The sequence below is a fragment of the Pecten maximus genome, chromosome 11, assembly GCF_902652985.1.
Source record: "Pecten maximus chromosome 11, xPecMax1.1, whole genome shotgun sequence".
Lineage (NCBI taxonomy): Eukaryota > Metazoa > Mollusca > Bivalvia > Pectinida > Pectinidae > Pecten > Pecten maximus.
The window spans coordinates 35131076-35157231 of record NC_047025.1 but is presented as its reverse complement, the minus strand read 5'-3'; the positions used below and the strand labels follow the sequence as shown (position 1 = coordinate 35157231).

The window sequence follows — 26156 nt, the reverse complement described above, 5'->3', positions numbered from 1 at the left end:
GGAAACGGTAAACAAAACAGGATCTGAGAAGGCAGAAATGCTAAACAAAATAGAAACTGATAATACGGAAACGATAAACAAAATAGAAACTGACAAGATGGAAACGCTTAACAAAACAGAAAATGACAAAGCGGAAACGATAAACAAAACAGAATCTGACAAGGCGGAAACTAAAACCAAAACAGAAACTTACAAGGCAGAAACGATAAACAAAACAGAAATTGACAAGTCAGAAACGCTAAAGAAAACAGAAAGTGACATGGTGGAAACGATAAACAAAACACAAACTGACAAAGCGGAAACGATAAAAAAAACAGAAATTTAACTAACAATGCGGAAACGATAAACAAAACAGAAACTGAAAAGGCGGAAACGATGAACAAAACAAAAACTGACAAGGCAGAAACGCTAAAGAAAACAGAAAGTGACAAGGCGGAAACGATAAACAAAACAGAAACTGACAAGGCGGAAAGGATAAACAAAACAGCAACTGACAAGGCGGAAACGATCAACAAAACAGAAAGTGACAAGGCAGAAACGCTAAAGAAAACAGAAAGTGACAAGGTGGAAACGCTAAACAAAACAGAAACTGACAATGCGGAAACGCTAAACAAAATAGAATCTGAGAAGGCTGAAATGCTAAACAAAACAGAAACTGAAAAGGGCGGAAACGCTGAAAAAACAGAAACTGACAAGGCAAAAACGAAAAATAAAACAGAAAGTGACAAGACAGAAACGCTAAACAAAACAGAAGCTAACTAGGCGGAAACGTTAAACAAAACAGAAACATACAAGGCGGAAACGATCAAACAAAACAGAAACTGACAAGGCGAAACGATAAACAAAACAGAAACTGACATGGCAGAAACGCTAAACAAAACAGAAACTGAAAAGGGCGGCAACGCTTAAGAAAACAGAAACTGACAAGGCAAAAACGATAAATAAAAGAGAAGGTGAGAAGGCAGAAACGCTAAACCAAAAAGAAACTAACAAGGCAGAAACGCTAAACAAAACAGACACTGAAAAGGCGGAAACGCTAAACAAAACAGAAACTAACAAGGCAGAAACGCTAAACAAAACAGAAACTGACAAGGCGGAAACGATAAACAAAACAGAAAGTGATCAAGCAGAAACGATACACAAAACAGAAATTTAACTGACAAGGCGGAAACGATCAACAAAACAAAAACTGACAAGGCAGAAACGCTAAAGAAAACAGAAAGTGACAATTTGGAAACGCTAAACAAAACAGAAACTGACAATGCGGAAACGCTAAACAAAATAGAATCTGAGAAGGCTGAAATGATAAACAAAACAGAAACTAACAGGGCGGAAACGATAACCAAAACAGAAACTAACAATGCGGAAACACTTAACAAAACAGAAAGTGACAAGATGGAAACGCTAAACAAAACAGAAAGTGGCAATGCAGAAACGCTAGAGAAAACAGAAAGTGACAAGGCAGAAACGATAAACAAAACAGAAATTTAACTGACAAGGCGGAAACGGTGAACAAAACAGAAACTGACAAGGCGGAAACGATCAACAAAACAGAAAGTGACAAGGCGGAAACGATAAACAAAACAGGATCTGAGAAGGCAGAAATGCTAAACAAAATAGAAACTGATAATACGGAAACGATAAACAAAATAGAATCTGAGAAGGCAAAAACGCTAAACAAAACAGAAACTGACAAGGCGGAAACGATAAACAAAACAGAAACTTACAAGGCGGAAACAGAAAGTGACAAGGCAGAAACGCTAAACAAAACAGAAACTGACAATGCGGAAACGATAAACAAAACACAAAGTGACAAGGCGGAAACGATAAACAAAACAGAAACTGACAAGGCAGAAACGCTAAACAAAACAGAAACTGACAAGGCGGAAACGATCAACAAAACAGAAAGTGACAAGGTAGAAACGCTAAATAAAACAGCAAGTGACAAGGTAGAAATGATAAACAAAACACAAATTAACAAGGCAGAAACGCTCAACAAAATAGAAATTTAACTGACAAGGCGGAAACGAAAAACAAAACAGAAACTGACAAAGCGGAAACGATCAACAAAACAGAAATTGACAATGCGGAAACGACTCAAAACAAAACTGACAAGGCAAAAAAACAAAACAAAACAAAATGACAAGGGGAAAACGAAAACAAAAACAGAAAGTGTCAGGCTAAAGATAAAAAAAACAGAAAGTGAAAAGGGGGAAAACGCTAAAAAAAAAAAACAGAAACTGAAAGACAAAAAACCTAAACAAAACAGACACTACAAGGGGGAACGCTAAACAAAACAAAAATGATCAAGCAAACGATAAACAAACAAAATTTTTCCCGACAAGGGGGAAACGAAAACAAAACAAAAAGGACAAGGGTAAACGAAAAACAAAACTAAAAACTGACAAAGGGGAAAGAAAACAAACAAAAATTTTACCGACAGGGCAAAAACCCGCTAAAAAAAACCCGAAATGACGGGCGGAACGATAAACAAAACTCAAACTACAAGGCGGAAAGATCAACAAAAAAAAAACTGCAAGGAAAAACGTAAAAAAAAAAATGAAAATGACAAGGGGGGAAAGCAAACAAAACAAAACTGAAAAAAGGGGAAAAACAAAAAACCAAAATAAATATGAGAAAGTTAAATGAATAAACAAAACAAAAAAGTGACAAGGGGGAAACGTAAACAAAAAACAGAAAAGCGGAAACGATAACCAAAACAAAACTGAAAAGGAAAACCTAAACAAAAAGAAAGTGGAATCAAAAGCTAAGAAAAAAAAAAGTGCAAGGCGGAACGATAAAAAAACAAAATTTAAAACGAAAAGCGGAAACGGTAACAAAACGGATCTGGAAGGCAAAAAATGCAAAACAAAATAGAAACTGAAATACGGAAACGATAAAAAAAACAGAAACTGACAAGATAAAACGCAAACAAAACAAAAAGTGAAAAGCGGAAACGCTAAACAAAACAGAAAGTGGCAAGGCAGAAACGCTAAACAAACAGAAAGTGACAAGGCAGAAACGCTAAACAAAACAGAAATTTAACAGACAAGGCGGAAACGCTGAGCAAAACAGAAACTGACAAGGCGGAAACGATAAACAAAACAGAAAGTGACAAGGCGGAAACGATAAACAAAACAGGATCTGAGAAGGCAGAAATGCTAAACAAAATAGAAACTGATCATACGGAAACGATAAACAAAATAGAATCTGAGAAGGCAAAAACGCTAAACAAAACAGAAACTGACAAGGCGGAAACGATAAACAAAACAGAAACTTACAAGGCGGAAACAGAAAGTGACAAGGCAGAAAGCGCTAAACAAAACAGAAACTGACAATTCGGAAACGATAAACAAAACACAAAGTGACAAGGCGGAAACGATAAACAAAACAGAAACTGACAAGGCAGAAACGCTAAACAAAACAGCAACTGACAAGGCGGAAACGATCAACAAAACAGAAAGTGACAAGGTAGAAACGCTAAATAAAACAGCAAGTGACAAGGTAGAAATGATAAACAAAACACAAATTAACAAGGCAGAAACGCTCAACAAAATAGAAATTTAACTGACAAGGCGGAAACGATAAACAAAACAGAAACTGACAAAGCGGAAACGATCAACAAAACAGAAATTGACAATGCGGAAACGATCTACAAAACAGAAACTGACAAGGCAGAAACACTAAACAAAACAGAAACTGACAAGGCGGAAACGATAAACAAAACAGAAAGTGATCAGGCGGAAAAGATAAACAAAACAGAAAGTGACAAGGCGGAAACGCTAAACAAAACAGAAACTGAGAAGACAGAAACGCTAAACAAAACAGACACTGACAAGGCGGAACGCTAAACAAAACAGAAAGTGATCAAGCGGAAACGATAAACAAAACAGAAATTTTACCGACAAGGCGGAAACGCTAAACAAAACAGAAAGTGACAAGGCGGAAACGATAAACAAAACTCAAACTGACAAAGCGGAAACGATAAACAAAACAGAAATTTTACCGACAAGGCGGAAACGCTAAACAAAACAGAAACTGACAAGGCGGAAACGATAAACAAAACTCAAACTGACAAGGCGGAAACGATCAACAAAACAAAAACTGACAAGGCAGAAACGCTAAAGAAAATAGAAAATGACAAGGTGGAAACGCTAAACAAAACAGAAACTGACAAAGCGGAAACGCTAAACAAAATAGAATCTGAGAAAGCTGAAATGAATAAACAAAACAGAAAGTGACAAGGCGGAAACGATAAACAAAACAGAATCAGACAAGGCGGAAACGATAACCAAAACAGAAACTGACAAGGCAGAAACGCTAAACAAAACAGAAAGTGGCAATGCAGAAACGCTAGAGAAAACAAAAGTGGACAAGGCGGAAACGATAAACAAACAGAAATTTAACTGACAATGCGGAAACGGTAAACAAAACAGGATCTGAGAAGGCAGAAATGCTAAACAAAATAGAAACTGATAATACGGAAACGATAAACAAAACAGAAACTGACAAGATAGAAACGCTAAACAAAACAGAAAGTGACAAAGCGGAAACGATAAACAAAACAGAATCTGACAAGGCAGAAACGATAAACAAAACAGAAATTGACAAGTCAGAAACGCTAAAGAAAACAGAAAGTGACATGGTGGAAACGATAAACAAAACACAAACTGACAAAGCGGAAACGATAAACAAAACAGAAATTTAATTAACAATGCGGAAACGATAAACAAAACAGAAACTGACAAGGCGGAAACGATCAACAAACCAGAAACTTACAAGGCAGAAACGCTAAAGAAAACAGAAAGTGACAAGGTGGAAACGCTAAACAAAACAGAAACTGACAATGCGGAAACGCTAAACAAAATAGAATCTGAGAAGGCTGAAACGCTAAACAAAACAGAAACTGACAAGGCGTAAACGCTAACCAAAACAGAAACTAACAATGCGGAAACACTTAACAAAACAGAAAGTGACAAAATAGAAACGCTAAACAAAACAGAAAGTGACAAGGCGGAAACGATAAACAAAACAGAATCAGACAAGGCGGAAACGATAACAAAAACAGAAACTGACAAGGCAGAAACGCTAAACAAAACAGAAAGTGGCAATGCAGAAACGCTAGAGATAACAGAAAGTGACAAGGCGGAAACGATAAACAAAACAGTTATTTAACTGACAAGGCGGAAACGGTAAACAAAACAGGATCTGAGAAGGCAGAAATGCTAAAGAAAATAGAAACTGATAATACGGAAACGATAAACAAAACAGAACCTGACAAGATAGAAACGCTAAACAAAACAGAAAGTGACAAAGCGGAAACGATAAACAAAACAGAATCTGACAAGGCAGAAACGATCAACAAAACAGAAATTGACAAGTCAGAAACGCTAAAGAAAACAGAAAGTGACAAGGCGGAAACGATAAACAAAACAGAAACTGACAATGCGGAAACGCTAAACAAAATAGAATCTGAGAAGGCAGAAATGCTAAACAAAATAGAAACTGACAAGGCAGGAACGATAAAACAAAACAGAAAGTGATAAGACGAAAACGATCAACAAAACAGAAAGAGAGAAGGCAGAAATGCTAAACAAAACAGAAACTGACAAGCCGGGAACGCTAAACAATACAGAAATTTAACTGACAAGGCGGCAACGATAAATATAACAGAAACTGACAAGACAGAAACGCTAAACAAAACAGAAACTGACAATACGGAAACGCTAAACAAAACACAAAGTGACAAGGCGGAAATGATAAACAAAACAGAAACTGACCAGGCAGAAACGCTAAACAAAACAGAAACTGACAAGGCGGAAACGATCAACAAAACAGAAACTTATAAGGCAGAAACGCTCAATAAAACAGCAAGTGACAAGGCAGAAATGCTAAACAAAACACAAATTAACAAGGCAGAAACGCTCAACAAAACAGAAATTTAACTGACAAGGCGGAAACGATAAACAAAACAGAAACTGACAAAGCGGAAACGATCAACAAAACAGAAACTGACAATGCGGAAACGATCAACAAAACAGAAACTGACAAGGCAGAAACACTAAACAAAACAGAAACTGACCAGGCGGAAACGATCAACAAAACAGAAACTGACAAGACAGAAAGGCTAAACAAAACAGAAATTGACAATGCGGAAACGCTAAACAAAATAGAATCTGAGAAGGCAGAAATGCTAAACAAAATAGAAACTGACAAGGCAGGAACGATAAAACAAAACAGAAAGTGATAAGACGAAAACGATCAACAAAACAGAAAGAGAGAAGGCAGAAATGCTAAACAAAACAGAAACTGACAAGCCGGGAACGCTAAACAATACAGAAATTTAACTGACAAGGCGGCAACGATAAATATAACAGAAACTGACAAGACAGAAACGCTAAACAAAACAGAAACTGACAATACGGAAACGCTAAACAAAACACAAAGTGACAAGGCGGAAATGATAAACAAAACAGAAACTGACCAGGCAGAAACGCTAAACAAAACAGAAACTGACAAGGCGGAAACGATCAACAAAACAGAAAGTGACAAGGCAGAAACGCTCAATAAAACAGCAAGTGACAAGGCAGAAATGCTAAACAAAACACAAATTAACAAGGCAGAAACGCTCAACAAAACAGAAATTTAACTGACAAGGCGGAAACGATAAACAAAACAGAAACTGACAAAGCGGAAACGATCAACAAAACAGAAACTGACAATGCGGAAACGATCAACAAAACAGAAACTGACAAGGCAGAAACACTAAACAAAACAGAAACTGACCAGGCGGAAACGATCAACAAAACAGAAACTGACAAGACAGAAAGGCTAAACAAAACAGAAATTGACAAGGCGGAACGCTAAACAAAACAGAAATTTAACTGGCAAGGCGGAAACGATAAACAAAACAGAAACTGACAAGGCGGAAGCGATAAATAAAACAGAAACTGACAAGGCAGAAACGCTAAAAAAACAAAAACTGACAAGTCAGAAACGCTAAAGAAAACAGAAAGTGACAAGGCGGAAACGATAAACAAAGCAGAAACTGACAATGCAGAAACGCTAAACAAAATAGAATCTGAGAAGACAGAACTGCTAAACAAAATAGAAACTGTCAAGGCAGGAACGATAAAACAAAAGAGAAAGTGATAAGACGAAAACGATCAACAAAACAGAAAGAGAGAAGGCAGAAATGCTAAATAAAACAGCAAGTGACAAGGCAGAAATGCTAAACAAAACAGAAACTGACAAGCCGGGAACGCTAAACAAAACAGAAATTTAACTGACAAGGCGGAAACGATAAACATAACAGAAACTGACAAGGCAGAAACGCTAAACAAAACAGAAACTGGCAATACGAAAACGCTAAACAAAACACAAAGTGACAAGGCGGAAATGATAAACAAAACAGAAACTGACCAGGCAGAAACGCTAAACAAAACAGAAACTGACAAGGCGGAAACGATAAACAAAACAGAAAGTCACAAGGCGGAAACGCTAAACAAAACAGAAAGTGACAAGGCAGAAACGCTAAACAAAACAGCAAGTGACAAGGCAGAAATGCTAAACAAAACAGAAAGTGACAAGGCAGAAACGCTAAACAAAACAGAAACTGACAAGGCGGAAACGATAAACAAAACAGAAACTGACAAGACAGAAACGATCAACAAAACAGAAACTGACAATGCGGAAACGATCAACAAAACAGAAACTGACAAGGCAGAAACACTAAACAAAACAGAAACTTACCAGGCGGAAACGATCAACAAAACAGAAACTGACAAGACAGAAAGGCTAAACAAAACAGAAAGTGACAAGGCATAAACAATAAACAAAACAGAAAGTGACAAGGCGGAACGCTAAACAAAACAGAAATTTAACTGGCAAGGCGGAAACGATAAACAAAACAGAAACTGACAAGGCGGAAGCGATAAATAAAACAGAAACTGACAAGGCAGAAACGCTAAAAAAACAAAAACTGACAAGGCAGAAATGCTAAACAAAACAGAAACTGAAAAGGGCGGAAACGCTAAGCAAAACAGAAATATACAAGGCGGAAACGATAAAACAAAACAGAAACTGACATGGCAGAAACGCTAAACAAAACAGAAACTGAAAAGGGCGGCAACGCTTAACAAAACAGAAACTGACAAGGCAAAAACGATAAATAAAACAGAAGGTGAGAAGGCAGAAACGCTAAACTAAAAAGAAACTAACAAGGCAGAAACGCTAAACAAAACAGACACTGAGGAGGCGGAAACGCTAAACAAAACAGAAACTAACAAGGCAAAAACGCTAAACAAAACAGAAACTGACAAGGCGGAAACGATAAACAAAACAGAATGTGATCAAGCGGAAACGATAAAGAAAACAGAAATTTAACTGACAAGGCGGAAACGATAAACAAAACAGAAACTGACAAGGCGGAAACGCTGAACAAAACACAAACTGACAAGGCGGAAACGATAAACAAAACAAAAACTGACAAGGCGGAAACGATAAACAAAACAGAATCAGATAAGGCAGAAACGATAAACAAAACAGAAATTTAACTGACAAGGCGGAAACGGTAAGCAAAACAGAAACTGACAAGGCGGAAACGATAAACAAAACAGAAAGTGACAAGGCGGAAACGATAAACAAAACAGAATGTGATCAAGCGGAAACGATAAAGAAAACAGAAATTTAACTGACAAGGCGGAAACGATAAACAAAACAGAAACTGACAAGGAGGAAACGCTAAACAAAACACAAACTGACAAGGCGGAAACGATCAACAAAACAGAAATTTAACTGACAATGCGGAAACGATAAACAAAACATAAACTGACAAGGCGAAAACGATCAACAAAACAAAAACTGACAAGGCGAATAGGTCCGTAGATTGAGAGTTCGAAGCCCAGTCACTGCACGAGTCATTCATATAAAGTTGTCTGCCTTCATAATTTATGATACATATATAATATAGTCTTAAGCTCAACCCACTGAGCCGAAGAGAGCTTCTCTATATCACACACTTTTGGCCTTTAGTTGAACGTTCGCCCCATGTCCGAAAAATACCAGACTTTTTTTTTAAAAGATGTAGTTGCTCCTGCTTAGCGTTCAGCATATTAAGAGTAGGACGACTGGTCCGCCCGTCGTCAGTTTAATGTGATCGGGTGGGGTGTCCTGCTGGATGTCTTCATCAGACTGCTTCAATGAGGTAGCAATATAAATCGGAAAAAATTCCGACCTATCACAAGGATATTTAACACAAACATACCGCAGCCTCCCAAAACATGCATACGCACTCACCTCACGCATGCATATCGCACATACGGGAGGCCATCCTTAAATGACCTTAGCAGTTGATAGGACTTTAAACAAATAAAACCAAACCAAAATATATATCCCATATATATTATGAATATGGCCAGTATTTACCAGGGTTAAAATATACACAATTCCCATCTAGGAAAGAATTCTTCCTCTAGTTTCCAGAGTTTACAGCGATGTTTTTACAAATGATACGAATTACAACTCCTTCATGGTTTAAGCCCTATAGAAACAAGACCCCGAACTTATAAGTGTAAGCTTTGATTATTAAAGAATTTTTCAAAAGCGTAAGACCACAAACTAACGCTTTTCAGAAATATCTGAATCCAGGAAATTTTCATTTACTCGACGAAGGCATCAACTTATACCATTTTGAGACCACCTTCATTGTAACTTTTGACCATTTAGGCTCTAGATATTAAATTCTTCTTCTCACTTTATACAGAATTAAAGAATAGATTTTCTAGTTCTTTCACTACATCATTATTTGGGTTTGGGATACTGATAAAAAGATATGTCAGTTTAGACAGTATAATAGTTTTAACAACCGTAATTTCACAAATAGGGCTGTGGTGTCTCTTCGACCAGAAGTTGATTAAAAGTTTGATTTCTCCCAAAATAACGGTAAAATTAATATCTGTAAAGTCTGAAAGGTTAACGCTACATTTTATTTTCAAAAATGTAGAAGGTTCTTTAGACCAACAGAGATTTTCTGTCATCACTATTTTTCTGACTTCCTATCCAAGTCCTCTTCGTTTTTTCAATATACCGTTTTAATCCGGATTGGTTCGCGTATTGGTCTAAAAGGTCTACAATTTTAAATTTTTCTTTCCATTCAGGGTAAGACCAGAATCATATTGGGATAGTTTGATTCCCTTTTCACCTAACTCAAGGCCGATACTTTCGTTATGCTTTCTTTTCATTATTCCTAGGAATTCAACATGCATAACAAAAAGGTATAGCGAGATATGATCATATTGTCTGCATCTTCCAATTTTGAAAAATATACAGGTTGTGTTACACAAAGCGAGGCATTTTCTAAAATAAAGTCTAAATAGAATATCTAAAGGCATTTCAGAAGTTAAAATATTATGACATTATTGAGAGAATACTCCACGATATAGAATCCAACGCCTTTTTGAAAACAATTAGTAATAGTAAACATGGCCTCTCGTTTTCTTCCAAATATTGCACAATGCCATACAACTGACTAATATTCGCATGGATGAATATGCTCTTCAAGAACAATCTTTGAATTTCATGAATGATATGATCTAGAAGTGATTTAAGACGTTTGGCAAATTGATTTGATAGTATTTTATATGAGACTTTGAGTAAAGAAAGCGTTCTCCGCCATGCTTTTGTGTTAAGTGACAGTTCGCCCTTTTGTGTTAAGTGACAGTTCGCCCTTTTGTGGTAAGTGACAGTTCGCCCTTTTCAAGACCAGCGATTAATGATTTTAAAAGAAAACTGTTTAAATCCAACCAAAGGGATTTATAGAGTTCAACCGAGTATCCGACGGGGCATGTGTTATATATACTTGTGAGCATCACAGCACGGCTATTTTTCATGTTTCATTATTTGTGACTTAGAATTATTCAATGCTGCATATTACCATGAAATAGCTCTATGGAAGAAATTGTTAGCACCTACAGCAAATTATCGCTTTTTAAGGAAACTAACAAACAATCATTTCGGTATATTACTTAACTATATTTTGCAAGTTTGTAGATATTTAGTCGTGTTTGAAATTCAACATTGTTCTCCTATATAGGTTACCCTTAAGTACTGTTGTATGGATTACATTTTGACTTTATTATGTATTTCCTTGAAGAAAGTGATTGTTTTTAAATACATTGTATGATAGCATTCATGCCCAAGACGTCAAAGGCCAATTTCACTGTTTCTATGGATTGCAAATCAGTTGGTGTACAATACATTTCGAATTCTACCGAGATGATTCCTATGATTTATCAAGTCAAGGGTCTAAGATAATGTTACAACGAATAAAAAAAAATATATGTTTGGTTGGATGCGTTCAGACTTTGTCCAGTGCTTTATAAAAGGAAGAATTTGTATTCGCCTGATAAAAAAGAAGCCCAGAGGGCCTATATCGCTCACCTAGATTTCAGGAAATATTACAAAAGCTCATGTGTAGGTTAAATTACACACATTTGTCCAGTGAGAGAGCTGCTAAAATAGTAAGGTGGAATTTGAATCCCAGCCACTGAAATGTAAATGTTATACATTACTTAGTTCCAGAGAAGAAGAAGTAAATATCAATATTGCCAAATGGATCACAGTATGGTATAAGCTCACGGGATCGAAAAAAAAGGAAGCATACCAACCGAACCCAAAATAATGAAAAGCAGTTTTCAGCGTCTGAGGACGTGGACGAGTCATATGTATGTGTGTGTTGAGTTGAGTCAAGGACAGTTGTATATTGACGTACACTAGATCAGCCAAAGGAGGACCATCAAAGTTATAATAAAGTGAATGAAGCCTGTTACTAATATTGGTGATTCTGTCACTTTTCACGACATTATAAATAGTGTTAATATTTACCAGTCAAATGCTGGTAATATCAAAAAGGACACAAAGTGTGCATGTTGTCGAATAATTATCTTAGTGTTAGCATCAAGAAATTTGGTAAAACGTCAGTAGTACAGGTCAAATTTGAATCTGAAAAATGTGGAACGATTTCAGTCAAAGCTTTTTGTTGAGATTGAGAAGTACATTGATGAGTAGTTAGATCATGATGTAGGTCTATATCTTTTGTGACCGACTCAACATTATTTGGGGTTATTATTGGACACGCGTATACATGTATATATTCAGTATATATTTGTGATTTTGAAATCTACTAATAGTAAAAAATTGTTGCATGATATAAATTTTGTTTAATGTAACTAATATTTCTATAATTCTAAGCAACATTTTTTATTTTTGATATTTTTCATTTTTATGATGAAACGATTGAGGTCCATTCAAACCAAGTGTATTACAAATGAAGATTGTGTTAATCGCATTTATTAATGATTTTTTAAATACAGACCTAACCCAGTTTTACATTGGGTATTATGAAAACAAATATCAATTTAACAGATTTTAATCAGCATGGAAACCGTACATTTTAAAGAAAAAAACAACCAATTACATGGTTTTTATTAAAGCAAAAAGCGAGAAGGTAGCTCCCTCATACTAGTAAGCAGGCAGATAACTCCAGTCAATGGGGGTTTTGCCCATCAGGATTAATTCTGCATTACACTTGGCGAAGTGCTCGTATCCTATGAAACTATACTTAGGATTCCAGCTTGCTGGATGGTAAGCCGGCAGGACACGGTGTTTGCTCTGAAATGGAATTGATACGTTATTATTAATGAACATATTTGTTAGTATTTGGAAAAGGTTGGAAAATCATCAACAATAACTGCTTTAAATTAATAAACTAGTTACCGTTGATGTACACGTATAGAGCATAACTAGTTACCGTTGATGTACACGTATAGAGCATAACTAGTTACCGTTGATGTGCACGTATAGTGGAAAAATCGACTGCTCACTATAGCAGATACAAACATGTGTCGGCCAGATGCATGGATGCCATGAAAGTTATTAGAGATTTGTTATTACCTTAAAACTATATATCTACTTATCAGCAATTATAATAATGTATCTTTGTCGATATCTAACCAGTTTGTCAATGGCCCTGGCTGTTAAAAGGCCGTTAAAACAAAATAAATCAAACACAATTGCCAATATCACAATTTGAAAATTTCTGCCAATTTTACAATGGAATGCTTTTGAAATTTCATTTCATATTTCCTTGTTGCAGGTTCGAACTACTGTCGAATTAGTCCGATTTTTCAAAGTTTCATCAAACTTCGTTACAATTTATTCAAGTTATCGTGTTCTCAAGGTAATTCGTATCTTGCATTAACATAAGATTTGCATAACCTTGGAATGGCTAGAAGATATGCTATTAATCTCAACTTTCATTAATGTTCAAATTTCTAATAAAAAACGAGTCATCAAACGTTTTGAGCTTATAAAACACAACTTGATATTAAAGAAATCGATAGACAAGAGTACAGCAGATCGGAACAAGATACGCCCATGAAATAAGTTGTTGTTATATTGCATCAAAATAAGATTTGCATAATCTCATGAGTGGTTATCTGGATTCCTATGAATCTCACTTTTCACTACTAAGTCAATATCTAATTTTCTCACAGTTTGAGGAAAACAAGTGCTCCAGTCTCCGAAAGAACAAAATAACGGACATTTATATATAAAAAACGGGACATAACTTTTGCAAAAATATTTGAAGATTCTTTTTGAACAAACACAATTTCATATCATGATTATTAATCCTACATAGTTTCAAATTTTTCAGTTAAAATATGTGAGAGGGGATCTATTGGGAAAACGATTAGTGCAACAAATAGAGGGCAAATCGAAATTCTATTCACGGAAACATAACTTCATATCATGATTTAAAATTATACCAAGTTTCAAAGAGATACAAAGAGGTCCAACAGACCTGTATTACCCACATGATATTCACTGCATGACGATTCTTTGTCTTTTAGTCAATCAAAAAAAGCTCCTTGACTGTTTTATCAAAGTTGACAACTGTATCTTTTATTATGGCTCAAGTAAATTGGTTATTCCACAAATTTGAGTTCTTACTTAATAACGAATCTTGGGATATAAAGTATAACAGAAGAATGCTTTCGCATAAAGCTGGACAGACACTGGACAACAAACGCCTATACTACGGCATAGGCTCACTTTAGCTTGTGGCAGATGAGCAAACAACCACTAACAGTACCTGAAATTGTAGAATTCCTATTTTATCGCCTCACCTCGTTTATTAAGACTCTCTTTTTTTGAGCTTCAATTCCCCACAACATAAACACCAGCCCCGTGTAGTTGTTGTTGAGATAGGACACAACAGCGTCTGTGAATATCTCCCAGCCTTCGTCTCGATGAGAGTAAGGTTCGCCATGTTGCACTGTGAGACAGGTGTTCAACGAAAGGACACCTAAAACAGATAAGTGATTCCGTATCAGTAAAGTAATAGACAGCACCATTCCGAAATATGCGTTATATACTAGAAACTACACATAACCGCCATGTCAGCTTGGGCTGGTCTCAAAACCTGGCTGTCACAATGTTTTATACAACACTTTTTATTTGTTATTTCCGGGCCAATTCATATTCAAACAATCTTCAGTTCATATTAGGATTCAGAGCTTTTCAAGTCCAAAAGCAGTAAAGTAAACTATTGAAGACTAGTCCTGTCAAGTATTTATCAATCAGTAAATTCTAATGATATCCTGATCAATATCTACATGGTTATATTTGTTCAATCATAATTACCTTGTTTAGCCCAGCCAATCAGTGAGCCATGTCCTGGATGAAAGACTGTTTACAAACTGTATATTGCAAATATATATCTGTGGAAATTATCACCATATTCACAAGACTATGATCAATTTAGAAAATCAAATCTAGCATATTTTCTCCTTTATTAACTTTTAAAGTATTTCTTAAAATTAAAGTTTTTTTCAAATTTGGGTACATTGTTATTAAACCTCCATATTGTGATAATAGATTTCATAGACAGTTTGGTGTTATCATTATAGTCAAAGAATGTTCATCAACTCTAAGCCAGGCTGCCACAATATCATTTCTAGTGTCTGATGAACCCTCTACACATGGTGAGTTGTAAATCATAACATATTTCACTACTGTTTTTTTTTTATTTCACAATTTCCTTTTTCCGAAGAAACTTTTTTCTCATGTTGGTGTGAGATTTTTTTATTTGTGTGATTTCAAAAATAAATGATGATGAAATTTCACTAAATGTAAATTCCCAGTGATGATATTGTTCTAATGATTATATTAATCATAACCATTTCCTTGTTCACAGGTGACAATGCAAGGTGTAAAACCAAAAAATCAACAAATAAATTAAGTTTGGATGTACCCTTGGATGTTGAAAGTAAGTTGACAAGACCAAAACAAAAAACTTGGTATAATGTACATGTACATGAAGGAATATTATTTCATTAAGGTTTTAAAAATAATATAGTAATGTATAAATTTCAGGCGCATGAACATATTTCCTCTTCTTGATCAGAGCTGAAATAGAAAGAGTAAAGCTGTTGTTAGTATATTGTTAGTTATACAGTACTTATACATTGAAATTTCAGATGAAGGTAGAAACCAAACTCTGCCTTCTATCGCTTCACAGAATATGGGCAAAACAGGAAGCAAAAGGACAGAAAAGAGGTGATATGCAGTTTGTAATTTGTTATGCTACAAGGCTCATCTGAGTCACATTTTTGTTTTTCATACACTGTTGAAAAAAGAAGACTAAAAAATAAGTCTTATTCAATGTTTTTACACACATTTGTGTGACTGCCTAGTACATAATTTATAAAAAATACATATAAATCGAAAGTTTGGTGCCTGTTAATGTACCTGTTGGTGTTTCTGTTGAAGTCTTACAACTTAATACAAGTTTCATGTATGAAGTGTACCTTAATTAAAAAGATTTTTTTTATATATAAATTCCTTTTTTAGTGTTGTTATTATGTTGAAACTTAATTGCCTTGTAGTTAATGAAGAGACGTGCATACAGGAAGAGTACATACTGTTAGAAAAAGAAAAGATGGAGAGAGCAGAGTCCTACAGAAGAAGAAAATTGGAAATAATGGAAGAGATGCTCATGCTGCAAAGAAGGAAAACAGAAGCTATTGAGAAAATTGTCTCAACAGTTGAAGCAGTCCCCAAAGATTCCCCACCACTATCTTTATCCCCCATGATAAAATTTTTCTGAAAATGATACTGACAAAGCTGGATTTAGTTTTATCTGTTGCATCTATTTTTCCTTTGGTCCATATCCTGTTCCTTAAATTGAATACTATTTGACCAATTAAAGGGAATGTTTTGAAAAAGATTACCTAATGTGAAAATGTAAGGGGAAGTAACTCTTTCCAAAAAAAATACCTGGTACTTACATTCAGAATCTTTGGACAAGTCTGTCTCTTAGAGCTGAAGCTGTCATGTTGTTGTCTATTGGCACAAGATACGGATCATTTCCAACCTCTGGCTCCACTACTTCCATTAGTGGCACTTTATTATCAATTGCCAAATTATGAAGACGGATGGCACATTCAATAATTCTGGCACACTTTTGTGGTTTGTATGGTAGGCTGCCTCCTGTCTTATGTAGGCACCTATCGAAATTTAATGAAATTATATTGTTTACATTTTTTCTTGTACAGCAGTGAGCTGGATTTGGACCTGACCTCGGGCTCTGGACGGTCAATTGGGGTCATTAGCCACTCACTTAAAGGATAACCAGTCTCCAAAAAACAAAAAGGAAGGGTAACAATGTGACAGAATGTAATTTACCTGTCAAAATCAAAGACGTCCATCTTTCTACCATTTGTTTTTTTATCGGTATCAAGAGTAACCATGCACAACTTAGGACTGAGGGAAGTTATGAGAGATCATCAGTACTTTGTGAGATAAAGGATTTTAAGGATGGATAACTGATGGACTGACCAAAAACCAAGGGCGATTGGAAAAACTAAATTTGACTAAAAGATTGTTCTGTCAAATTTTACCATCTTGAAGCTTCATTAAATATTGCAAAACTGGTTACATACCTGAAACGGGCTTTCAGCACACCAAATGCCCTTTCTACAACATTTCTTGTTCGACAGTGAGCTGAATTGTACCGTTCTTCTTGACCCGGTCCTGGATGGTTAATAGGGGTCATTAGCCACTCCTTTAAAGGATAGCCAGAATCTCCCAACAACCAGCCTCCATCCTCTAGATTTGACACAATCTCTGGTAAAAAACTGTTTTGTAGGATATATGCATCATGGGTAGATCCTGGAAACTTGCACACAGCATTTGTAAATCTGCAATTGAGAGATATGTAGTCATTTGTAATGCTGAATGAAGATGATTTGGCTATACAGTATACATGATCACCAATTCAGTTTATTTTTGTTGCAGGAATCAAAACATACACATATATATATATATTACGGAAGCGTATTAGGGCCACATTTAAACTCTTTTTATTTTTAATTTTCACACTTTATTATATAAATTTTACACTTTAATCTGTACATTTTACACATTAATCCGTAAAATTTAATCTTTGGCTTTTCGTGGAGTCATTTCGATACCTTGAGAGGTCTTCGAGATTGGAAGGTTGGTTATTTGACCTTGATGAAATCAATATACATGAGGTGTAAGTGAGTATTTTATCGGGGGTTAAAGTAAGTAAAAGCCGAAGAGTAAATTTTACGGATTAATGTGTAAAATGTACAGATTAAAGTGTAAAATGCACATATCAAAGTGTAAAAATTACAGATTAAAGTGTAATATTTACAAATTAAGGTGTATGATTTACAAATTAAAGTGTACAGTATACAGATAAAAGTGTATAATTTACACATTAAAGTGTAAAATTTACAGATAAAAGTGTAAATTTTACACATTAAAGTGTAAAATTTACAGGTTAAAGTGTATAATTTTCACATTATAGTTTAAAATTTACAGATTAAAGTGTAAATTTTCCACATTAAAGTGTATAATTTACAGATTAAAGTTTAAAATTTACAGATTTAAGTGTATAATTTATACATTAAAGTTTAAAATTTACAGATGAAAGTGTTAATTTTACACATTAAAGTGTATAATTTACATATTAAAGTGTAAATTTTTCACATTAAAGTGTATAATTTACAGATTAAAGTTTAAAATTGACAGATGTAAGTGTATAATTTATACATTAAAGTTTAAAATTTACAGATTAAAGTGTTAATTTTACACATTAAAGTGTATAATTTACACATTAAAATGTGGACATTAAAATTAAAAAAGTTTAAATGTGGCCCAAATACGCTTCCGTAATATATATACATGTATATACTGTTTGGTAACATGTTTTTGTACATAAGACTTATAGACCTACATGTATAACATCAATTCTTTTTAAGCCAATGAAAGTGCTTGTTACAAGCCAGATTGACTTTGATTATATGAAGATATTAACTTAAAATTTATTTTTTCCTGCCATACCTTAAGTCAGAATTTACAACCCCTTGTACATTTATAGAATGAAATCCTTTCCGGCATATGTATACGTGCTCATCATCGGATGACATTCCTTGTATAGGGATCTGCGTTCCATCTATAGCCCCAACCACATTGGGAAATCCCGATATTCTGTGAAATGCTGCCTTCACTCTTCGTATATCGTCTACAGTGGTGGGGAACTCAATGTTCCTCAGGTTGTCACAAATGGAATTCATCACACGGTTAATGATTAAGCAACCAGACGACTTAGATATACCGTGAATATCGGAAGTTTCTGAGAGGTAATCTCCTTTTGCAAGGAATCTCAGAAAGGTCAATACCTGAAATAAACAATGTAAACTTAATGCGTGTCTTTGATTATATTAAAGCATCGATTATTTTTACTTAAAATACATTTCTCTGATATCTGGGAAATATATCCTCAAATTTATACATTCCATATTGCCTAAGGGTCTTTTCTTTCTCTCATTTGTATTATCATAATTGAATAGACGTACTCAAGCCATGACTCGAAAGGAGAAAAAACAGCCAAACCTATCTATGTGATACACGGTACAGTATACACAGTACTCGATACATGGTACGGAATACACAGTACTCGATACATGGTACGGAATACACCAAACACGGTACAGTATACACAGTACTCGATACATGTTACGGAATACACAAAATACGGTACAGTATACACAGTAAATGGTACGGAATACACGAAACACGGCACAGTATATACAGTACACGATACATGGTACGGAATACACAAAACACTGTACAGTATACACGATTCACGGTACGAGATACACGATACATGGAATGAGATACACAATACAGTAAACACGATACAAGGTACGAGATACAGGGTACACTTAACACAATACAAGGTTCGAGAAACACGATTCACGGAGGTCAAATTTAAATATCCTAAAATCAACTTGAAATGTTTTCCTTACAATACTCTGATACCTACATACTTGATGATTGGCACATCTATAGCATGAATGACTGGCTACACAAGGTATGCAAATCTTTGACTTTGACTATCGATTTTCATGTTCAAGGACGGTTCAAAATCAAATGACCGATTGGAGAAGGGAAACGAAGAGAAAAACGTAGGTAAAACGTACAAAAGCGTTCGTCAGAATGATAACATGTCTACGATCATGTCCTAGATGGAAATCCCGTGTTTTGATCATGATCTAGGGGGTGACGGGTTCCATTTTGCTGGGTGATACCTACTTTACACCCAATTTGACTGAAATTTCTCTGATCAGACATGGGGATTTACTTATGTTATCCCTAATTCGCCCGACCAAACTACCAAATGACAGATTAGCTGCTTATAGACTGTATGTCTTTAGAAATATATACAAAGAGTAAAAGGAATATTGCAAAACGGCTGCATGTAATCTGTACTCTGAAATAATTAGATACATTAAAGTGAAAGGTCGCAAAGGTTTATTTTGTATCTTAACTGAGTTATTCATAACCATTTCATATATTTATTGCGATTGACATGTCACTTAATTCTATATGCTTTGAAAAATAAGATCGCCGTGGCCTGCTTTTCCAACAATTGTCATTGTTGACAAAAATACAATTGTAATGCTTTCCAACTCAACAGTACTTGCAGTACTTAATTTTTAATGGGATCGTTCAACGGCAACTGCAGACGGGACTCGAGGCATGAAGCTTGGATTTAGCAACAGCTACGCATGGAGGTGTTTTTTTTTCTACTTTTAGATAATGACCAACAAACTAATTAAGATTATTTCCAGTATTTTGATCCAATACATTCTTTCGTTTTGAAATATAGTCTAGTTGAGAACATGAGAAACAAAACAGTTTTTTCCTGAAATTTTTATTTTTAAATTTTATATTTGGTGTTTTGGGGTAAATTGTCGTGCCGGACCACAGGGCCACGCAACAAGAGTATCGTTTTTTTAAAAAACAAAGTCATGCCTTTTTACCCTATGACTCACAACATGTGAGGTGATTCACCAGTGGCAGTGACAGGGCAACTGTTACCCGTATCGTGTTTATCAAATGTTTAACCGACATTCGTATCGATATGCCTGTTACCCATGACTCAAAAAACCGTGACAGATTATGACTCTTTATCCTATAATAAATAACCTGTAACATGTTTATGAGTCATAGGTAAACAGGCAAATCGAGTGTTTACAAAACGATACAGCCACAGTGACATCACCCTGTAGAAGGTGACAACTTCCGGTCAGCGTACTACTAACTGGAACCGAGACGCTGTGCCATATTTTCCGGATTTATATTAGGAAAAGTGAAATATCAAAAGATTGCCTTGGAAATTACCTGAATGTGGGCGGGAATGGAGTGAGATCTCAGCGTCTGTGGTTGGATATTATCCTTGATGTCATCCACCAGCTGTAAAATGACCCGTCTTGGAAATCTATACCGCTGTATCAGTTCATGGTCTGTCATTGTGTCGAGAACTTCGGTTCTGTCTCTGAAAACTCGCTCGCGTCTTATGTTATCTCTGTCTCTAACCGTGTTGAAAATAATGAATGCAGCCATTTTCCTACTTTTTGCGTAAGTTAAGATGTATAAATTGAGAAAATTCGTAACTTAAGGGTGGCCCTAAGCTGTCGTAAGTTACGACGTTATTTTATTCGTAACTTAAGATACGAAGTTTAGTAGGACGGAGATTTAACGTAACTTAAGGTTACGATACAAATCGTAACTTAAGTAGCTTAGTAAAACTCAGCACTGACGTCTATACAACGTCTGGTTCTGACTGATGCGCAACGTTGTATAGACGTTGAACGGACGTTGTATAAACATTGAACGGACGTTGTATAGACATTGAACGGACGTTGTATGGACGTTGTATAGACGTTGAATGGACGTTGTATGGACGTTGTATCGACGTTGAATGGACGTTGCATTTTCGACGTTGATTCAACGTCGGGTTCTGTGCTCATTAGTTTTACTAAGCTACTTAAGTTACGATTTTTTCGTAACCTTAACTTAAGTTAAGAAATGTGAAATATCCGTCTTACAAAACTTCGTATCTTAAGTTTAGGCAAAAAATCAAGCGTAACTTACGACAGCTCAGGGGCTCCTCTAACTTACGATTTTTTCTTAAGTTACGAATTTTCACAACTTAAGATACAAATAAAGAACATAATCACGTTCATTCGACAACATGGCAGCGTTCATGATTTTATTTGCTGAACAAAGAGAGAGACATGCAATAAGAAGAGAACGAGTGTTCCGGAACAGGACACAGGTGTTGGACACGATGCAAGATAATGAACTCATCATGCGATATCGATTCCCGAGGCATATCATATTTCAACTTATCGACAAAGTGACGGATGAGATGCAACCAACCACCTACCGGTGTCATTCCATCCCAACACAGATTCAGGTAAATCCTAAATTATCAAAGCAAACTTCTAAATGTGTAACCGGAAAACGTTTCCTGACAAACTAGTATAGCACCCGGATGTTAGTCATACTAAAAACCGCCTTCTGTATCCGGTCATTACGGATAACGCGACAATGCCCGGCGGCCTACGAAGCTTAGGCTTGATGTGATAGTCTGCCAGCGCCTGGGGAAATATATTTTAGAATTGATATATTCCAGTACAGTTTTGTTATTTATAGTAGTGGGATAGGAAGCGTTCTGAACCTATCTTCAATTATGATCATGAAACTATCTTCAATCAATTATGCGAACTTAGCGTTTTTACATGTTACTTCACAATTTCTTTTACCAGAATTTGGGTAAAAGCACAGCACAGCACAACAGGCCCAAATATAAGACACACAATTACAGACCCCAGGAAACATTGCCAAATCAAATTGTTGTTCAGGAAAATGGAATTTCGTGTCAGTATTGCGGCTGATGCGGGACATCGCAATATACGTATATACCGTATGGTTTACTATAGGCCTAATGCAAGTTCCGAGTAGAATATCGTATACATGAACTTTTGTACGTAGCGATCGCGAGTAACCCTTGGCTTGCGAAGTTGGGCCTAATGCAGCGCGATATCGCCAAGATATCGTATATTTATCGTGATATTAGTATTGTACGTGGTATACCGTATCGCGTTACATTAAACCATGCGATATTAAAATTTCCAGAATCAGCCACTACATGTCAAGGTGATTAGGAGTCTAAAGAATTTGGAAGGGGTCGGGCAAACCACATACATGCAGCCAAGTCCGACAAAGGGCCATAACTCTAGCACATAAGCAGCAAAACTCAATACAAAATGACACTTGGCAAATCTAATACAGTTAGCTAAATATTGGACTATGACGACACAACCCTTCGTGTATGTTTTAACATAATTGTACCTGGTAAAAGTATGATGGCTGATTTGTGCCATTTCGTTATTTCGTCTTTTCGCCCCGAAAAGACGAGAATTAACAAACTTTAATTCTCGTCTTTTCGCCCCGAAAAGACGACAAGTCATACGCGAAAAGACGAAATTAATGCACGCTAATTAGCGACCTTAATTTCCGTCTTTTCGTGTTTAAAAATCTCGTCTTTTCGCCCCGAAAACACGAAAATTAACAAACCTTAATTCACGTCTTTTCGTGTTTTCGGGGCGAAAAGACGAGAATTTAAATATTTCATTTGGGCGAGACGAAATAACGAAATGGCACAAATCAGCCACCGTATAAAAGTGCACGTTGTCGAAAACCAACGATATGTATCGCTTTACGTTTGACATTGTATATACAATGTACATGTATGTACTGGATATATTTATAGATATCTTGTGTTTCTGACGTATACATGCACATAAAATTCAAGCAGAAACAAAAACATCTTCTTTTTCAGAATTAAGCATCAAAATAGCCCTTCAAGTGTAGATCGTAAAAATAAACTTTATGGAAAATGTGTATTTCCCTAAATAATAACAATGAACAAAAGTTCTTAAAGCATCCAGTTCTAAAAATTCTTAATTCGCCCCGAATTATCACTAATTACCACAAAAGACAGGCTGTATTTGTGTACGATTCATCATTTTGTTGGTACTATTCGTGGTTTATTTCATTACTTGTAGACGCAAAGACTGATATAATTTCCGTAAGGACATATATATTTCATCAATAGACACTTCGCATGTCTCTGATATTGAAACGGGGGGATATCCCTCTGGTAAATATTGTCGGAAGACACAACTCCATGTCACGGGGACTTATTAAGCTCTTTATCAAACCACCGGTTGATTAATATTGTTTCTAGTGGTAGAGATTGTAACTTTTACCTTTGCATTAATGATACAGTAAGCAAAATATTTTTTATTTGGTTTTGTGGTCATTGAATGAACCCAAGTTTTGGAGGTTTAGGAATGCCGAGGAAACGGAATAAAATCACCGACATTCGACCAAACATTAGTATAAGTGAAGGTGAAACTTTTTAAAAATCTATTTTGAATTATAATTTTAATTTTCAGGTTTTGACATGTCTGCGATTTCTAGCCAAAGGTGATTACTTGTCAGAGATTGCAGATATCCATGGAATATCGAAGTCGTCGAGTTGTTTGGTGGTCCATAGAGTTGTAAATGCAATCTGCAACCAACTTAAAAACATCAATTTTCAAACGGGTACAGGAGAGGTCCGGAAAGTGAAATCAGACTTTCACAAGATTTCAGGTTTCCCAAACGTAGTTGGGGCAATCGATGGAACCCACATTCCCATCCAGGGCATGTCGTCCGATGATGAGCATACATATGTATGCAGGAAAGGCTTCCACTCGATAAATGTACAAGGGGTGGTCAACTCCGACTTAAGGTATGAACATCTAAGACGACCAATTAACCCGGTTTTATTATCCATCTTGTTTTATTTGTTTTATTATTATATTGCTTCAAAATCAGAACTTTCACACCTGTCAAAGGTAACAACAGACCAATTTTGAAACCACGAATTTTGAAAACCACCTTGTTCTACTTAGTGAGGTTCTGGTTTAAGTTACCATCTGTCTTAAACAGAAAACTTTCTTTCGGCCTCTTGGGTGATCGCTTAAAAATTTGTACAGATTATACTGTATAGAGAATATTGCCCTGGATAAAATAACCTGTTTTTTCAAAAGCGCAAAAAAACAAATAGATAATTGAAAAAAAGTGCATTTGAACGTTTACCCCTATTATGAATGTTATACCTAATTTAACATTTTGAATGAGCTGTGCTAATTTATGAATAGTTGGTTGGAATATGCATCTTGCGTTTTTAGCACATTTTAGCACAGACATTATATTTCATTTCACTCCTCGATTTCAGATTCACAAACGCTGTGTGCAAATTCCCAGGGTCAACCCACGATTCCTTTATCTTGCAAAGTAGTTGTTTGCCGGACGTTGTGTCAAATCTGCAGGACGGGGGATGGCTTCTTGGTGACTCTGGATACCCACTAAAAGAGTGGTTGATGACGCCAATTGGACATCCTAGAGCAGGCCAGGAAGAGAGATATAACCTGGCACATTGCCGAACACGGAATGTCGTGGAGAGAGCATTTGGTGTGCTCAAAGCTCGCTTTAGGTATGTTCATTGCTTATTCATTGATACATTTGTATGTAAATATTATAAGTCATTTCATATCCCTTGAAACCATACTTAGGTCACTGAGCATACACGATAATTTACCTTTTACAGTATTTAGAAGGCGAGAGGCATGGTTTATGTTCAACTCAATTCCAAAGAATGTATCATATTTTCTCAGCACGGGCTTAGGACCCTCTTTTTAATCACTTCCCGAGCTAGCAGGTAAAGGCCCGAGTGGTTTTCCGATTGGTACACCATTCAGTCATATACCGAGTACCGTCAGTACCTTTGGATATCATTTAGTTATTGAAACAGTACATGTAGTTACTAGTAAGATATTTGCGAATAAATGCAAATAATTGTAAAATTGTTATGATTCACCGGTTGATTGATAATCAGTGCAATCAGAAAGGAGTGCAATATTCCGCGATGTGCATGTATACACTTGAATACAAGGACCGTAATGGCGACCAATACTCAGGGAATCCAGTTTGCATTTATATATTTTTTATGTGGTAAAGCAAAATAGTGACTTATGAAAAATAAATACAATGCGTATATCAAAATGGTAATCATCCTCTTGGAATTAAATGAATTAGAGTAATGACGCGATTGATAATTAAAAAAATAACAAGACTATTTAACATAAACTTTGACAACTAATTAAAATTCCATCCAATTCCATTAGGTGTCTACACAAGACTGGAGGCAGTCTTCCATACAACCCCCAGAAGTGTGCCAAAATGATCGAATGTGCCATACGACTACACAATTTGGCAATAGATAACAGGGTGCCACTGACGGAACCTGTGGAAGCAGACGCTGGGAATAACCACATCATTGCTCCAACAGTCAACAACATAGCTGCGGCGGCCATACGAGACAGATTAGTCCAACGTTTCTAAATGTAAATACCTCATAGAGTTATAAGAAATTAAAAAAAAAATGTAATGATGCAATGGTCAATGCCAAACCCCCATTTCAATGAAAGTCGGAGATAAAAAACATGATGCAAAAATGAAAGGAAAAACATGATTTTTCAGATAAATTTTATTACTGGTGACACAGACATGAATGGTTGATCTTCTTCTAACACAAGTTTCTCGAGAAGCTGTGTCCTCCTCTTTTGTAGTCTTAGCATCTCCTCCATGATTTCTAGTTTCTT

At 35.8% G+C, this 26156-nt stretch overlaps 2 protein-coding genes and 1 long non-coding RNA gene across 3 annotated transcripts; 1 reads left to right on the top strand and 2 right to left on the bottom strand.

Annotated features, from left to right (window-relative positions):
• Positions 1 to 12466: 12466 nt before the first annotated feature.
• On the bottom strand, positions 12467 to 14748 carry LOC117337987. Its single transcript, XR_004534929.1, has 3 exons — positions 14704 to 14748; positions 14187 to 14365; positions 12467 to 12669 (listed from the first exon to the last, which is right to left on the bottom strand). It is a non-coding gene; the product is annotated as an uncharacterized LOC117337987 (long non-coding RNA).
• Positions 14749 to 16322: 1574 nt separating this feature from the next.
• Positions 16323 to 18788, bottom strand: LOC117337986 (putative nuclease HARBI1). Its single transcript, XM_033899147.1, has 3 exons — positions 18433 to 18788; positions 17004 to 17261; positions 16323 to 16568 (listed from the first exon to the last, which is right to left on the bottom strand). The coding sequence occupies exons 1-3, from the start codon at positions 18663 to 18665 to the stop codon at positions 16352 to 16354; spliced, it is 708 nt and encodes a 235-aa protein (XP_033755038.1). The 5' UTR covers positions 18666 to 18788; the 3' UTR covers positions 16323 to 16351.
• A 2843-nt stretch (positions 18789 to 21631) lies between these two features.
• Positions 21632 to 25896, top strand: LOC117338574 (putative nuclease HARBI1). The gene is made up of 4 exons (XM_033899932.1): positions 21632 to 21856; positions 23904 to 24241; positions 24731 to 24988; positions 25680 to 25896. Exons 1-4 carry the CDS (start codon positions 21632 to 21634, stop codon positions 25894 to 25896), a joined length of 1038 nt encoding a protein of 345 aa, XP_033755823.1.
• The last annotated feature ends 260 nt before the right edge of the window (positions 25897 to 26156 follow it).